The sequence below is a fragment of the Palaemon carinicauda genome, chromosome 36, assembly GCF_036898095.1.
Source record: "Palaemon carinicauda isolate YSFRI2023 chromosome 36, ASM3689809v2, whole genome shotgun sequence".
Taxonomy (NCBI): domain Eukaryota; kingdom Metazoa; phylum Arthropoda; class Malacostraca; order Decapoda; family Palaemonidae; genus Palaemon; species Palaemon carinicauda.
Genome location: NC_090760.1, coordinates 13,690,140 through 13,708,609, shown reverse-complemented (window position 1 = coordinate 13,708,609; position 18,470 = coordinate 13,690,140). Strand labels below are relative to the sequence as shown.

At 34.1% G+C, this 18,470-nt stretch overlaps 1 protein-coding gene across 4 annotated transcripts in view; it reads right to left on the bottom strand.

The window, feature by feature from the left end:
• LOC137628755 (muscle-specific protein 300 kDa-like) overlaps window positions 1-18,470 on the bottom strand; it is a 312,504-nt gene that overhangs the window by 103,419 nt on the left and 190,615 nt on the right. For all 4 annotated transcript variants that reach the window (XM_068359939.1, XM_068359940.1, XM_068359943.1 and 1 more), the window contains 3 exons: window positions 3,120-3,293; window positions 1,820-1,981; window positions 6-191 (listed from right to left, as the gene is read on the bottom strand). In XM_068359939.1, coding sequence (XP_068216040.1) covers window positions 6-191; window positions 1,820-1,981; window positions 3,120-3,293 — 522 coding nt within the window. The remainder of the gene's footprint in view (window positions 1-5; window positions 192-1,819; window positions 1,982-3,119; window positions 3,294-18,470) is intronic.

Sequence of the window (18,470 nt, the reverse complement as noted above, 5' to 3'; positions counted from 1 at the left end):
CTTACCCGCAATTGCTGAAGGCGAGTTTGAATGACTAGTCGTGTTTCAGAAATTGTCTGGCTCAAAAAGAGCAAGTGATTCTTCATCTCAGTGGCCAATGACTGTATGTGCTGATCTCCTTTGACACGTTCACACTTCCCACGAAGTTCTGTTAACTGACGCTCACGTCGTGTCAAATCTCGTTGCATGGCCTAAAAGAAAGAGGATTATGTAAATCAAGCAGTTTGTGATTATTTAGAAACCATGTAAGAATGAATAAACAAGCATAAAATCCACCTTTGTATAGTGTCCTACAATAACTGTTTGATAAACCCCCTTGCAACTGTAAAAAAAGGTTCATGACCGTGCAGCAAACTTCCAAATATCATTATCCTTTCCACTTCTATCTTTTATGCATTTTCTTATTTCCTAAAATTACCTCTTATGAACTCAATGTACACACATACACATATATATATATATATATATATATATATATATATATATATATATATATATATATATATAAAACAAGAGAGATTAGTTCACCAAACTATCAACTGGGCTCCACAAGGCACCAGAAGAGTTGGAAGACCAAGGCATATAGATGATTGAGGACTAAGAAGCGTGAAGAAGGAGTTGATAAATGGAGAAGTTTTGATTTAAAGGCTTAAGGTAGAGAAGACTGCCGGAATCTAACTAAGGTCATTTGCGTAAATAGGCGTAGGAGATGGTGATGATGACATATATACACCGAATTTATATATTTTACCATGTACTCTTTTCCTCTTGAGTGGTGGTGGTGCCAGATGTTATATATATATATATATATATATATATATATATATATATATATATATATATATATATATGTATATATATATATATATATATATACAATTAACGAGGGTTTATTCGATAATTAAAATGTTGCAAGGTAGTATCTGGTTTTAAATCAAGGCAAGGATTTGCTCGCTTCTGTTATGTTCTTACTTAGTAATTTGTATATGTGTAATGAATGTATGCTTTCTAAATTATTCTTTTTCCTTTATATTTCCACCTTTAATTCTTAAATTTTGATGATATATATGTACTTATACATATACATAACTAAAACACCTTAATATAGTCTGCTCCAGTCACCCACTCATGCTAATCTTTTCATCACTACATCTTATCTTCCCATTTTTCACCATATCAGTTCTTCCTACCCCATATATACCACCAACCTTTCCTTTTATTCCCGTTCAACATCCGATACTTTACTTACACAAGGGTCCCGATAACTGGAAAGATCTTGAAAAGATTCAACTGCCCTTGGTATCGAGTGTCAGACATGGGCTAACTATGCAGAACTAATTTCCGACTACTGTCTCAGTAGTGTATGCAAAACGATCTTATATTTAAGGAATAATGAGAAGCCAGAGATTGGATCGGATTTGAACTCATGTTAAGTACCGTACAAAGTCATTCTAGCTTTAATCTTATGTAACCTGTACCTACATGAATCTTACATTACAGAACCTACCCTAACTTTACCATAAGCAACCTTATCTAAAGCAAGTTTATCTTGCCTTCTTCTTTTCCACCATTATCCCTACATTAAAGGATTGGCTTCTGATGCACCCTCTCCAATACCTTCTATCAAAGGGATTCTCTTCCACCAAGTTTCTCTTACCTTACCTAACCAAATCTATCCAGGCGCGTTATTCCCTTGGGCCAAATATTTGCCTTTAACCACCCAATACAAACACTTGACTCAAGGAAAGAGAAGAAAAGTATTTGACATTCTGATGCCTTTTACTCTCCGAGAAGTACTTCACTAGGTAGGCTTACTGACCTCATTGATGGTAATTTGTTCTTCGATGGCTGCCACCGAACTCAAAGAAACCTCGGCTGTGAGCTGGTTGAAGGTTTCAGTGACCCAAGTCTCAAGTTCTAGAAGGATTTGTTGGTATTCGATGAGGTGGAACTTCTGTCTGTCGCTTTCACTGTGTTTGTTCTGGAATGGAGTAAGTCTAATAAATATTTGCAAATGATAATATTAACAATGAGCAAATTATAGAGAGTAAGATCAACAATAATAAAATAATAATAAATGTAAATGTTCATGATAAACATTATAATGTTGGAAGTCTTACTAAGATGCAACAATTTCCAGGAGGAAATATTTAAACTATGGTAAGTTCCTACCACCATCTGAAAGAAGCAGAATTTAAATAATAATAATAAAATATAATAATAATAATAATAATAACAAAATCAATATTAAAATCATTAACAATAATAACTACAAGGGGCACTTAGTAGGTCAGATATTATTGGACATCCATTCTGATATGGAGCCATTTTGGTAACTGAGATTTAATAAAACGTTCAACTATCCTACATAGACAATTAATGATTTGTAAATTATTAGTACAATGTATCAACTCTCTTTTTCACCCATTTCCAATAAATCAATTTAAATTTTGTCTTTTCCATCACAAATATTCAGTACATTACCACAATTTGGTAACTCCCAGACTCTATCCGTACTCCTTAACCACTTCCTAATACATTACATAGTATTACCATACATTCCAACTTTACCCTCACCGTAGGGGAGTAGTTCCATCAGTGTACCTCAGGGTATGTACTGTAAGCATTACTTGAGAGTATTTGCAGCATCTGTTTGGCCCATAGCTGCCGTCCCTTATTTTCCTTCAACTTTACCTCCATACCCATTTCCTTTTTCCATATTGAAGTCCAACCTCTAAAACTTTTACTTCATATTGAAATTTCCGTGTTTCCTCAAAGTTGCAAGAGGTGAGCCAGTGATGAATGCCCGACCTAAACATCTGGCCATTTAGCACAAATTCATATATCCAATTTAATATAATCAATTACATTCGTAGAGATCCAAATCTGTACAGATTGGCCCCAGTTCACAATCCATAAAATATGTGATCCATTGTCTGGATGGGATATTCAGCAGATGGCTGCAAGACACCACTTATGAAGATTGTCTCCAGGCCTTCCAAATGCAGTAAATATAATTTTGGCACGATAAGATACGTTGATGATGATAATACATTCTAATGCTGTGCCAGTATTAACCTTCCCCCTGCAACCTCTGAAACACCTTAACAAAACGTTACCTCAATTTCCGTCTTCTTGGCCTCAGCCTCAGCTAGGAGTCCCTTGAGGCGCGTTCTGGAACTGGCGACTGTTGAGAGCATATTGAGCATCTCCGAGTCCTGCTCCATCTTGTCTCCTTTTTCCTTCAAGTGCTTGAGCTCGTCCTCCATTTGGTGCATCTCGGAGATTAAGGTCTGCGGAGAAGGATGGGGGATTAGTTCCTCTTACAGAACAGAAGACAAGAATAAGACAAGAAATTAAGTACGGGGGATAAGTACGCCTTGAAGAACAGAAGATTAGAAGACCAAGACAAGGAATTAAGTACGGGAGATTAGTACGCCTTGAAGAACAGAAGATTAGAAGAATACGACAAGGAATTAAGTACGGGGGATTAGTACGTCTTAAAGAACAGAAGATTAGAAGAACAAGACAAGCAATTAAGTACGGGGGATTAGCAAGTCTTGAAGAACAGAAGATTGGAAGAACAAGACAAGGAATTAAGTACGGGGGATTGGTACATCTTAAAGAACAGAAGATTAGAACAAGACAAGGAATTAAGTACGGGGGATTACAATGTACATTGATCCCGATGTCTTGAAACTTGATGTATGTTTTCTTAATATTAGAAATAATTAAAAAATATAAATCATAAAAGATCTTTTGTCACATGCAGGCCACTAGCGAAGTGGCCAAGGAGAACTGATGATTATAAGCATATCACTACATTAAACATGATCTCAATCACGGATAAAAGGGAAGGGCTAGGTTTGGGGATCAATAAACCTTCTTTGTAATGAAGATATAGAATTGTTACTGAATTCCGCAAGACATTGAGATTGGTTAGTGTGTGACAATGGGACACAATGACGCTAACTGCGTGAGTAGGAAGTTGTTATATTCGGCAATATACTATGGTCAATTCTTTTTAGCGAGGCAGATTTGCACCGACTCGCAGGGATGCCCTTTTCGCGCGGGAAAGTTTCCTGATAGCTAATTGGTTGGACAAGATAATTCTAACCAGTCAGATAACAGGAAACTTTTCAGAGCTAAAAGGGCATCACTGCGAGTCGGTGCAAATGCGCCTCATTGAAAAAAATTGAGTAAAGTATATACGATAAATCCAATTATTTCGGTATGATTTACAAGATATAGAAGAAGGTTCTAATAATGCTTCAACATTTTTTTTATTCGTTATCAAATTAATTTATCTGCGATTCTAAATTTAGTGGCTTATAACGACAATCTAGAAAATAGGATGGGTATAATACAAGCCTATTAGCCAACTGGAGAGAGAGAGAGAGAGAGAGAGAGAGAGAGAGAGAGGATGAACATCAGATTTATAAGTAAAGAAGTAGTTTTTAATATATAGCAGTTTTGAAAATCAATGCTGTAACAAAGTATTTAAGATTGAAAATGTCTCAGACCAAGCAAGTCGGCAAACTTCAATTTTAGCCCGGATAAAAGATGGGGGGTTAAAAGTTGAGTTCCTGCCCCTGTAATCTGACTTTATAGAATTAGAATTATGATGCTCGCCCATGAGGCTCGTCGCTGGGGCCTGGTAAGCCATTCATTGCTATAGTCAATTTCTTTTAGCGATGCAGATTTGCACCGACTCGCAGCGGTGCCCTTTAGCTTGGAAAAGTTTCCTGATCGCTGATTGGTTGGACGAAATAATTCTAACCAATAAGCGATCAGGAAACTTTTCCGAGCTAAAAGGGCACCGCTGCGAGTCGGTGCAAATCTGCCTCGATAAAAGAAATGGACTATAGTGAGTCAGTGATTTAATACAGTAATTGGACTTGGAAATGAGTAAACAATCGTAAAACAAATTGATTGACTGACTGAGAGTATGACTTATATATCTAACCATGACCTTCAGTGAGTGTGACACCCGTATATCAAACATTGATAAATCAATAACGACCTAAATTCAGGGCTACAAAGAAAGATTCTGGTGAATGTCAGTTTGTTAAGTTTTCTTTACTTAGGAGGATGTATTTAAATATTTAAATTTATTTTTAAAACAATTGCAATCAAGAAAGTCTAATTTTAAAAACAGCTATCACCGAAAATTAATTTCTTTCAGTCCCTCTCTCAGATTGATACCTAACACAAAATATTAATATCATTTTCGATTATCTCTCTCTCTCTCTCTCTCTCTCTCTCTCTCTCTCTCTCTCTCTCTCTCTCATATTGATACTTAACATAAAATAATATCATCTTCGATTCTCTCTCTCTCTCTCTCTCTCTCTCTCTCTCTCTCTCTCTCTCTCTCTCTCTCTCTCTCTCTCAGATTGATACTTAACATAAAATAATATCATCTTCGATTCTCTCTCTCTCTCTCTCTCTCTCTCTCTCTCTCTCTCTCTCTCTCTCTCTCTCTCTCTCTCTCTCTCTCTCTCTCTCTGATAGATACTTAACACAAAATATTAATATCATCTTCGATTACCCCCCTCTCTCTCTCTCTCTCTCTCTCTCTCTCTCTCTCTCTCTCTCTCTCTCTCTCTCTCTCTCTGATTGATACATAACACAAAATATCAATACTCTCTCTCCCTCTCTCTCTCTCTCTCTCTCTCTCTCTCTCTCTCTCTCTCTCTCTCTCTCTCTCTCTCTCTCTCTCACTCGCTAAAATAGTTTCCAGTAAAAAAAATCGAGAATATCCTCTCCAACATACCATACAAATTCATAAACAAAGCAAAAATATAAGAGACAATAATTTCGCGAAAAGAGGAGGCCGATGCGAGAGAGCGCAAAGATAAAAGAACGCTAAGTAGTGAATGATGCCACGAGAGGCACAGTGCCAATGCGGGTTATGGCATTCCAAGTCGGTGGCCTTGGTAAGCTTATGCCAGTAAAAACAAACATGCGTGCATATGAAGTATGTAGGTCTGATAAATGTTGCATTTCGTGTATTTTTACGTAATCGCGATTATAATGCTAAAGGATTTTATGTTTCATTATTGTTATTATTATTATTATTATTATTATTATTATTATTACTTGCTAAGCTACAACCCTAGTTGGAAAAGCAGGATGCTATAAGCCCAGGGGCTCCAACAGGGAAAATAGCTCAGTGAGGAAAGGAAACAAAGAAAAAGAAAAATATTCTATTATTATTATTATTATTATTATTATTTGCTAAGCTACAACCCTAGTTGGTAAAGCAGGAAGCTATAAGCCCAGGGGCTCCAACAGGGAAAATAGCTGTGAGGAAAGGAAACAGAGAAAAATAAAATATTTTACGAACAGTAACAAGATTAAAATTAAACATCTACTACTGTATATAAACTATAATTATTATTATTATTATTATTATTATTATTATTATTATTATTATTATTATTAATACTTGCTAAGCTACAACCCTAGTTGGAAAAGCAGGATGCTATAAGCCCAGGGGCTCCAACAGGGAAAATAGCTGTGAGGAAAGGAAACAGAGAAAAATAAAATATTTTACGAACAGTAACAAGATTAAAATTAAACATCTACTACTGTATATAAACTATAATTATTATTATTATTATTATTATTATTATTATTACTAGCTAAGCTACAACCCTAGTTGGAAAAGCAGGATGCTATAAGCCCGGGGGCTCCAACAGGGAAAATAGCTCAGTGAGGAAAGGAAACAAAGAAAAAGAAAAATATTCTATTATTATTATTATTATTATTATTATTATTAATAGCTAAGCTACAACCCTAGTTGGAAAAGCAGGATGCTATAAGCCCAGGGGCTCCATCAGGGAAAATAGCTCAGTGAGGAAAGGAAACAAAAGAAAAAGAAAATATTTTAAAAAGAGCAACAAGATTAAAATAAAATATTTTCTATATAAACTATAAAAACTTTAACAAACCAAGAGGAAGAGAAACAAGATAGAATAGTGTGCCCAAGTGTACCCTCAAGCAAGAGAACTCTAACCCAGAAGAAACTCTAGTTGGAAACGCAGAATGCTAGAAGCTGTAAGGAGCTTACGAATAAAGAAATTGAGAGATAGAATAACCTATAAATCAACAACAACAACAACAAATGCAGCCGTTTCCAGTCCACTGCAAGACAAGGATCTCAAATATGTTCCTAATCATGTCTGGGGTTTGGCCATTTTCATAACCACGCTGGCCACTGCGGATTGGGGATTAGTGGGAGACTTTAGTCTGATCTCTCACAGCAAAACCAACCTAGTATGAGTGGCCCTGACTATACTCAATTTTTTTTTAATGAGGCACATTTGCACCGACTCGCAGCGGTGCCCTTTTAGCTCGGAAAAGTTTCCTGCTACCTAACTAGTTAGAATTATCATGTCCAACCAATCAGCGATCAGGAAACTTTTCCGAGCTAAAAGGGCACCCCTGCGAGTCGGTGTAAATCTGCCTCACTAAAAAGAATTGACTATAGTACAGTTTTGTTGATCATGCCAATAAACAAAGCCTTTCACAACGTTAAGGTATCCTTAATCAGAATAGCGCAAATGAGATAAATTAAGATAAATAAGAAAGTAATATAAAAAAGATAAAGAACAGCTAAAATATGTAATGAGAAATATAATTACATTACGAATGTAATCTATACCACAAATATATATATATATATATATATATAGAGAGAGAGAGAGAGAGAGAGAGAGAGAGAGAGAGAGAGAGAGAGAGAGAGAGAGAGAGAGAGAGAGAGAGAGAGAGAGAGAGAGATAAAATGTATTTAATATGTTATACAGAGTTACACTGACAGTTGTAATGTTGTATAGGGTTTCAAGCGAAAATATTATAGCTGTTGGCAAACGAATGCAGATATGTATGACCTAAGAAAAGAGGTCATCTATTATTCCTAAGACAGGATTCCTTGCCTATACGAAGCAATACTTCGTTAAAATTAGTTATTATAGACCTTACAGATAAAAACCTCATTGGGGATATTTTCTCATGTTTTAGAGGTACTTTATGCACCTTTAGTGATAAAAAGTCTGTGTGTTCTCGTAAAAAGCATATTTCTTAACTGATAAAATTCCATTTCATAATTTTATAGCAGTCGTAATTCGAGATATAAGGAATACTTGGCCAGTTGCCAGCATGATAAGTTAGAGAGAGAGAGAGAGAGAGAGAGAGAGAGAGAGAGAGAGAGAGAGAGAGAGAGAGAGAGAGAGAGAGAGAGAGAGATAACCAATACACTTAAAATTATAGATCCCTGTCTGAATCTATTCTGATTTCTCTATCGACATTGGAAGCATACATCTGTTTTGTACTGTTTTCTAGAAATGAACCTTATATATACCAAAATTATTAAAAAAGGAAAGATTTGAGAGAGAGAGAGAGAGAGAGAGAGAGAGAGAGAGAGAGAGAGAGAGAGAGAGAGAGAGAGAGAGAGAGAGAGAGATTAATCACTGGGCTACTAGCTTTCAAGAAAAACTATCATTTGTAATATCTATAAACTCATCTCTATACGCTGGCAGCGTCTAATTTGGAGTTGAAAGGACTGAATGAATCCAGAAAACATCAAGTGGGATAACATACAAATCTCACTTGCTTTTGCAATAGTTCTTTTCATCAAGAATTAAACAATTATAAAACATATTTCTTGATTAACTCTTCCCTCATTAGAAATAGTGAGAGCAATTTCTCTCTTGATTTACAAATATGGAATAGAATCATTCAGGTCTTTGTGAATCACTGGGAACTACTGTTCTCTTCTTTATCAGTATTTAGGGATTGGAACGGTTTAACCTCATATTTGTTAACCTCTAGTAACTCATGACTTCGATTTTGTGGAATTTGTGGAACACCTGATGCCAGCTTTGAGGATTCTTGTCTTTGTGAATCTTTTAAAATGAAGTTTTGGGAATTGTTTCCTAAATTTGCTATTCTTCTGGAATTTTAGCCTGTGCTTATGTAGATTATATAAACTATGAAGAGAGACTTATGTCCTCCTCTTCTGCTTATAAACATTCACTGCAGGTATAAATTTCTAAAGTTCCACCACCGATTCAACTGCCTATCCATGTCATGTCTGTGGGAATCATTGAAAATTTTTGCCACGTCTTGGATAATCATTGATCATTTCAACAATGTTTTATGGAATGTTTAAAAACCCTTATCATTTCATCATGATAATGAGGGATATTGATCTCATGTTTGTGTTGATACACCCTTGTTTATTCTGAATCTTTCAAATCTTTTCGCAGGCTTTGTGGAAACGGACGGAAACTCTCTACTTCTTGTGACTCCTCCACAACTTCTTTTCGAGGTTTCTATAAATCTACAGCAGCAGACACACAAACTTTGTTAGTCGCCAATATCCTCTATGAATTTATTCATCTATATGAAGTTTTCCATATCCTTCATACCTTTGAAATTAAATCATTTACCACCAGTTGAAGGTTAAAGGTGTCTGGTTTCAGTTCCAGTTTTATCAGAATAGATGTTCACCAAACGTCAGCCGGGCAAGCCCAACCCCCCACTGTGGTGCTCAACCACAGCAGTGGCCTCCCCAGTAAACAGCTTAAACTCACGGTCCCATGCGAATGCTAGGCAAACACGTTATCACTGTACTAGCCAGGAGTACATTCAAGATTTAACCAGTACATTCAGATGTATAGATCTCTGTCTGAATCTATTCTGATTTCTCTATCGATATTGGAAGCATGCATCTGATTTTGTGCTGCTTTCTAGAAATGAACCTTATATAGCCTATACCAAAATTATTTAGAAAGGAAAGATATGAGAGGCAGCTGGTAGGTCATGGATATAGAGCCTTTACCAATTTGTGCTAGTCATCTCTCATATCATTATGAAAAGTTCGTTCACTGTGGTGAAATTGTAAAATCTCCTAAGCAAATCTTTCTTAATCTATGGAAGTTCCTCCCTTGTTTGTTTTTTAAACCTGTGGATATAGTTCCTTTTTCTATAAACAAATGTAATACCTCCATTTTCTGAAACTATCATTACACCCTCCGCAAATCCATGAGAACTCTTCAAAATCTTTTGCAGTTTGAGAGGACTTACTATCCCAGTCTTTGTTAACCTACTGGAACTAGTTTTCTGGTTATTGTGACTCAACCTAGAACACGTTGCAGATTCCATGGGATTTGACTCTCAGGGAACATCCATTCAAGTTTCCGTGGTATTTGCGACTCTTCGGGAACACCCACTCCAGTTTCTACGGTCTTTGTGACTAATGGAACACCCACTCCAGTTTTTGTGGTCTTTGTGACTCTCAAAGAACATCCAATTCAGTTTCTGTGTTACTTGTGGCTCTACAGAAACGCCCATTCTAGTTTCCAAGGTCTTTGAGACTGTAATAGAACACCTGTTTCAGTTTTTGTGGTATTTGTGACTCTCAAGGAACTCCATTCAAGTTTCCGTGGTATCTGTGACTCTACAGGAACACCCCTTCCAGTTTTTGTGGTCTTTGTGACTCAAGAAACATCCATTCCAGTTTAAGTAGTCTTTGTGACTGTTATGTAACACCCATTCAAGTTTCTGTGGTCTTTGGTGACTAGATACACATCCCTTCCAGTTTATGTGATGATTGTGGTTACAAGAGTGCTAATTTCAGTTTCCATGGTTTTGGTGATTTTATGGGAACAATAATTCCAGCTTCTGTGGTCTTCGTGTCTACAGAAACATTAATTCCAGTCACCAGGGTCTTAGTGAATCTATGGGAACATTAATTCCAGTCTCCATGGTCTTGGTGACTCTACAGGAGCATTAAATCCAGTTTCTGTGGTTTATGACTGTAAAGGAACATTAATTCCAGTTTCTATGGCCTTGGTGACTCTATGAGAACATTAATTAAAATTTCTGTGGTCTTATTGATTTTACAGGAACATTAATCCCAGTTCCTTTGGCCTTTATGACTCTACAGGAACATTAATTCCAGTTTGTGTGGTATTTGTGACTGTACAGGAACACCAATCCCAATTTCTGTGTCTTGGTGACTGAATGGGAACATTAATTCCAGTTTCTATGGTTTTGATGACTGTACGGGAACATTACCTCCAGTTTCTGTAGTCTTTGTGACGGTACGGGAACAATAAAATCCAGTTTCCATGGTTTTAGTGACTCTACAGGAACATTAATTCCAGTTTCTGTCATCTTAGTGACTACGAGAACATCATTTCAGTTTTTGGGGCTTTATAACTACAAGAATACCTATTTCAATTTTTATGAATTTAAGTACCCCCTCCAGAGTCTATAGCTTTGGGAGTCTCCCTCACTACTTGTAACAGTATGGGAAATCCTTCACCAATCTTAGCTTACTTTTAGAAGCCCTGAAATCTGTTACAGATAATGCAAAGAAGGAAATAATCCTTGTCATTAATATTGACATGGAGGTTATAAAATGATTTTCTCTTAACCTCGGTATTGGTTTGGCGATCTTACATATTTTGCGATAGTATGTCCGTTTACTCTGCAGTAGTCTTACTTTTAGCTCTGGAAACTTCTTTCCAATCTTAATCTAAATATCACTGAATTTGTTCCAAAATGATGGAAACAAGATTAGAAACGTTTCTAGTCACTTCATTTGAACATTGCAGGCAACAGATAGAGAATCATATTCGGGATATACTATGGCCGCTGCAAAGATTCCAGGCGAAATAAGCCCCACCCATTGATGACGTCATAGCCAATCATGTCTCCCTGCGTTGACAAATTTGTAAGGGGATGTAGTTGTTAACGTGGGAGGCAATGCGATTGGCTATGACGTCATCAGTGGGTGAGGTTTATTTCGCCTGCCATCTTTGCAGTGACTATAGTACCTTTGCTTTTCATCATGTATAAAGCCTTGCATTCGTCTTCACCTCATTATCAGCTGACATCAAATTTTAGTTAGATGCATGGATAAATGTATTATGTCAATATGTTACCACTAGACGTGGGTTTGCGTACTGCGTACTGTTGATATAGTCTATACATATTCTTCTCAAAATGAACAGTATCTTGATGAAATACTTCATGTATTTGGGGCAAAAGTTATGACTTTGAAAAAAGTTATCTCCTTCTTTATGGTATTGATCAATATTGCATTCATCTATATTTCATTATAAAGTTATGAAAAAGGGACAAAAGAAAAGAGTGGAGTTAGAGAAAGAAATTTAGGAAAGAAAATAGGAAAGACCCATTTGGTTTGTTCATTATGAGTCTTGCAGGTACTGCCAACTTATTTAAGTTACCAAATACAGCCTTAAAGACCTAACACACCGTAAACGCATGGCCCAAGTCTTTTCCAATGGGATCATACCTCTCCTCGGGTAATTACTTCACAGGTAAAAAGACATTTCAAGGTTTAGAAGACTTACTTTCCCATTTGGTAACACTGCTGAAAGAGACGAGACGTCTCTCCTCTTTCTGGTATAACTGACAATATGTATAGAGCAACTGTGTCCTTGCCAAGACCTATCATACTTCCCATTTCAAGTTTTCACATAATTATCAATTCACATGTTTTTCTTTTGATGAACTGGCTCAAGCGAATTCAGAGTCTGTGAAGCCAAAAGAAGATTCTTGCTGAATTATGAATGCATATCTCTTTTAACTCAGGAAATACTTCAGCTCATATAATCTGTTACTTGAGAGAAGTAAGTTCAACTACCCATGAATTTTCATGGTTCGCATATGTCATCTCCTCGTTAATCTTGGAGACTCGGAACGACTCAAGGGAGTCTTTAAGGATCTAAAATTACAGCTTTTATGAAATCGTATTCTTTTGGAGATATGAATTATGCATATGACTTACAGCAAAAATAATTGCAGGCTGTTAATGATATAACAACTTAAACAGCATATTTGATAGCATGTAAGTTTATAAATACAATAGAGAGAGAAAGAGAGGGAGGGAGGGAGAGAGAGAGAGAGAGAGAGAGAGAGAGAGAGAGAGAGAGAGAGAGAGAGAGAGAGAGAGAGAAGGGGGGAGGAGGCAATTTGCATACGGTGAACCGTTGTTTGGAAGTTAAAACCTCATTACACTTGTCAACCTTATGAAAAATATACTAATTAATAAAGTCTTTCTTGATAACATTTCAAGTACTTTCAGAGTTAGTAGTTACATAAGGTTGAATTTCGAGCACATTTTGTTATATAATTTTTTTTTTAAATTGCTCTAACAGGCTTAATTTTTGTCCTAGAGAGGTCAGGTTGGTCTCATTCTTTTGGAAAATGCCTGAAGTTTCTCATAAAATTATCAAAAATAAGTAAAAACATGTAATTAATAATGTTTTGCAAGAACGTACCGGTACGTCCTTTGGGGGTGAAAGGGTTAATGGAAGTGTTAACCATCATTTACGAAATATAACTATAACAAAGGATATTTCAATGTTTGGTATCAGTAAACAGGAACTCTATACGACTTGAGAAAATAAGAACTCTTAAACTATCTACCTGTAAAATACAGAATTCTTAAAATGTCTGACTGATAGAAAACGGGACTTTTTCAATGATCTGTTTATCGAAATAAGGAACTATCCAATGATTTATGATAAATCTAGAAAGCAGGAACTCTTAAACGATCTACCAGAAAATACGGATTTGTTCAACTACCTATCATAGAAAATAAGAACTCTGATTAAATAAGAAAAATACGGAATTCTTCAATTATTTCTGAAAATGAATGATCTAACTGGAAAAAATAAAGAGCTCTTCTTTGAGTAAAGAAAAATAAGGATTTTTTTCAATGATGCGTAAGGAAATACGAAACTTCTTTGATCAATATGTAAAAAAAATCAAATTGTCTTAAATGTAGGAGAAAATAATTTCAAAGAGAAATTTAGAGAACTTGGTTATATATTTCTATGGAAAATAGATAACTGATTTATAAAAAAAAAATAAAAAAAAATTATGAACTGTATGAGAAAATTATGAAACTTTTTGTTCAATTTATATTTTTACAGAAAAGTAAGCTACTTTTATTTTTTTAAGAAAAATTGGGAACTTTTAACTGTTTTCCATTAAAAAATAAGAAATAATTATCTAAACAAAATTGAAAGGGTTTCAAAATTTCTAAAAAATAGAACATTTTAAATCTCGAGGAAAAATGGTCTTGTATAAGATCGAAGATTAATAAACAATATTCTTATATCAATTCAATATTAGCTAAGAAAAATTCTAAACAGGAAATATACGAAATATTCATAAGATTGAAAAAAATGTAAACTAGTAACAAAATCAGTACGAAATATTTGAAGAATACCGTGACACACTATCGCATTAGAAGTTCTTTCACATTTCATCTAAATTACTTTCGATCTTAACTTCATTGTGCCTCCAAAGGTAAAGTTTAGGAAATTTGAAGCCAGGTCAAGCCAGAAAGCAAACTTCTAATGACAAGTGAATAACTTTAGACACTTGAATAAACCACGGCACATCTAACCGACAGTCATAAATGTATTTAGCTAAAATTTATGAATTTTTATGTTGACCAGGCTGACAAGAGTCTTTTTATTGTTTATATATGACATATCTGTTTTTGACGTTGTTAATAGTTTATATATGACATGTCTATTTTGACGTTGTTACTGTTTTTAGAATGATTTATTGTTAATTTGTTCTCATCACTTATTCATTTCCTTATATCCTTTCCTCACTGGGCTATTATTCCCTATTGGATCCCTTGGGCTTATAGCATCTTGCTTTTTCATCCAGGGTTGTAGCTTGGCTAGTAATAATAATAATAATAATAATAATAATAATAATAATAATAATAATTCGTTTTATAAAAGCAAATATTCAGTGAATAATAATTTAATATGCATAAAAAATAACTGAATAATAATAATAATAATAATAACAACAATAATAATAATAATAATAATAATAATAATAATAATAATTCGTTTTATAAAAGCAAATATTCAGTAAATAATAATCTAATATGCATAAAAAATAACTGATTGGATTAATAGATTCTAAAAGTTCTAACAAAGTACTAGAATTCTTCAAAGATTGCCAAGTAAAAGTACAAAGCTGAGTAACGCAATGCTGGCAAGGTGTTTCATCGGAGAATTAATTACCACACATGCTCGAGAAGAGAATGCTCTTGGCATAAGATCGGGGAAGTATTTATAGACCCTGAATTTTAAATAAAAGTTAAAATATCTTGCTCTATTCCACATCAATTTTCTACAACATGCCTCCGGAGATACATAAAACTGCAGATCTTTAGGAAAGCGAATGCATTATTACATATGAGAAATAAACTTGACTAAATGAGAAAGAGAGAGAATATTCGTAACTGAAATTATCTAAAAATGACGATTATTGAAGTAAAAATCTTTCAATAAATGAAAAATATGTTTAATCCTTGAAAGATATTCCTGATTTGATACTATCAATCAATGAAAAAAATAGTTTAATCCTTGAAAGATATCACTGTTTTGATACTATCAATCATTGAAGAAAATAGTTTAATCCTTGAAAAATATTCCTGATTTGATACTATCAATAATCATTGAAGAAAATATTTTAATCCTTGAAAGACATTCCTGATTTGATACTGTCAATCATTGAAGAAAATAGAGCTTAATCCTCGAGAGATATTCATGATTTGATACTGGCAATCAATGAAGAAAATAGAGCTTAATCCTCAAGAGATATTCATGATTTGATACTGTCAATCATTGAAGAAAATAGTTTAATCCTTGAAAAATATTCCTAATGTGATACTGTCAATCATTGAAGAAAATAGTTTAATCCTTGAAAAATATTCCTGATTTGATACAATCAATCAATGAAGAAAATAGAGCTTAATCCTCGAGAGATATTCATGATTTGATACTGGCAATCAATGAAGAAAATAGAGCTTAATCCTCGAGAGATATTCATGATTTGATACTGTCAATCATTGAAGAAAATAGTTTAATCCTTGAAAAATATTCCTGATTTGATACAATCAATCAATGAAGAAAATAGAGCTTAATCCTCGAGAGATATTCATGATTTGATACTGGCAATCAATGAAGAAAATAGCTTAATCCTTGAAAGATATTCCTAATTTGATACTGTCAATCATTGAAGAAAATAGTTTAATCCTTGAAAAATATTCCTGATTTGATACAATCAATCAATGAAGAAAATAGAGCTTAATCCTCGAGAGATATTCATGATTTGATACTGGCAATCAATGAAGAAAATAGAGCTTAATCCTCGAGAGATATTCATGATTTGATACTGGCAATCAATGAAGAAAATAGAGCTTAATCCTCGAGAGATATTCATGATTTGATACTGGCAATCAATGAAGAAAATAGTTTGATCCTTGAAAGATATTCCTAATTTGATACTGTCAATCATTGAAGAAAATAGTTTAATCCTTGAAAAATATTCCTGATTTGATACTGTCAATCATTGAAGAAAATAGAGCTTAATCCTCGAGAGATATTCATGATTTGATACTGGCAATCAATGAAGAAAATAGAGCTTAATCCTCGAGAGATATTCATGATTTGATACTGGCAATCAATGAAGAAAATGGAGCTTAATCCTCGAGAGATATTCACGATTTGATACTGGCAATCAATGAAGAAAACAGAACTTAATCCTCAAGAGATATTCATGATTTGATACTGGCAATCAATTAAGATCATTGAGTTTATTCCTCTAGAAATATTCATTATCTGAATCTGGCAATCAGTGAAGGTAATAGTGTTAAATCCTCCCTAAATATCATCTAATACTAACAATCAGTGTAAGCGATATAGATATATTCGGCACTTTTAGTGACCTAATACTAATGATCAGAGTTCATAATGAAAGGTTAACAGTTACGCTGTTTGAAAGGTTAACAGATACCAATGCTGTTTGGCAGTGTAGAGGTTTAGTAATTTGGAAATAATCATATGAAAACAGACAACACATACACCACAGGTTCAGTCATTTTGGAATTTTTTATACACTGACAAATAAATATTAATAAGTGTTTTTACAATTTTGAATCTTTTGTAATCAAAATTTGTAAATTGTGTTAATAGAGGTTTAGTTATCAAGAAATACTTATCAATTAAGATAGATAACGAGTATAAGTTACTTGTGTTTAACTAGCTAGAATTATAAGTGGAAACCCTAGCCCTTATTTCCTTAAGAGACAGTCACAATAAATCACTCAATCAGGTTCTTACCAAAGTTATAAAAAATAACTATGATTAAAAATTATCATATGAGAAAAATAAACATTTCAGATAAAGATTACAAAAATATTTTAAATATTCACTCAAATGGTGAAAACAAAAACAAGTTAGAAAAATAGTATCTAAAATGTAAGTTAAAACAAATTTAATGGAGAATGTAACATACAGATGAATAGATAATTTAGTGATTTAGAAAAAGAAGAAACATATAAATTACGAGTAATTAAAATTAATATTAATAAGTAAATAGTATAGAAGTGGTTAAAACTAGTTAGAAAGTTTAATGCTAGTGTTACCATACCCAGTACTTAAATCATGCTTTTTTTTTTTCTAAAAAAGAGCTGACGAACTACAGTAGTGCTGTAATCATAAGCATTTACCTCCAATGTACTTTCCAACAGGAAGAGCATGCGTTTGGTAATCCAAATAAACCAGATTTGGCTAGGGTGCAATATTACCCTTTTTTTCTACCATAGGCGAATTTAGAATGATGAAAGAGGATGCGAGTAATATCCATTCAATATGTCTTAAAAGCCACCAAAGATATGTCTTATTAAAACTCCCAAACTTGTACTGGAGTTTATTGAAATAAGAAAAAAAAAATGACATACAGAGATATTCTTATTTCTAACATTCATTCGAAGCAAGAGTGCAAAAATAAGCTTTGAGTTACACATTTCATCACTAATTCACCTATGCATACATTCGCTGTAACTTAAAAACTACATTCTTAATATGCCCTAAAAATTAATAACTTGAGAAAATAAAAATACCAAAAAAAAAAAAGGTAAACAGTATTGAAATACAGAGAACTTTCCTTGCTAGGATATACAACGAAAGTTGGGTTTATAAATATGAAATCAACATAATGAAAATGAGATACAGGAAGAGCAAACTGCATAGCCCATGCAACCAAGAGAAAAAAAAAGCTATTGCAGCTAACAGCTTATTACATAGAAAGTGCAATTTATATAAACATAAAATCAACTAAGAACAGTGAAGCTGACATATCCTAGGACAAAGCATCTCCACATATTGGTTAAAATAAAGCTTATCTATGACATTGAGATAAAGAAGCAAAGTCTGACACCAGACTAACAGAATCAGAGATTAAAGATAGTGAATGATAGTGATCCAAGAAGCTTGCAACATGAAGTGAAACAGATATCTCTACAGTACTTCACCACATGTAGACCTGGACTACATTCTTACCCTAAGTTCCAAGACAACAAAATATTAATCACCCATAACCATTATCAGCAAGAC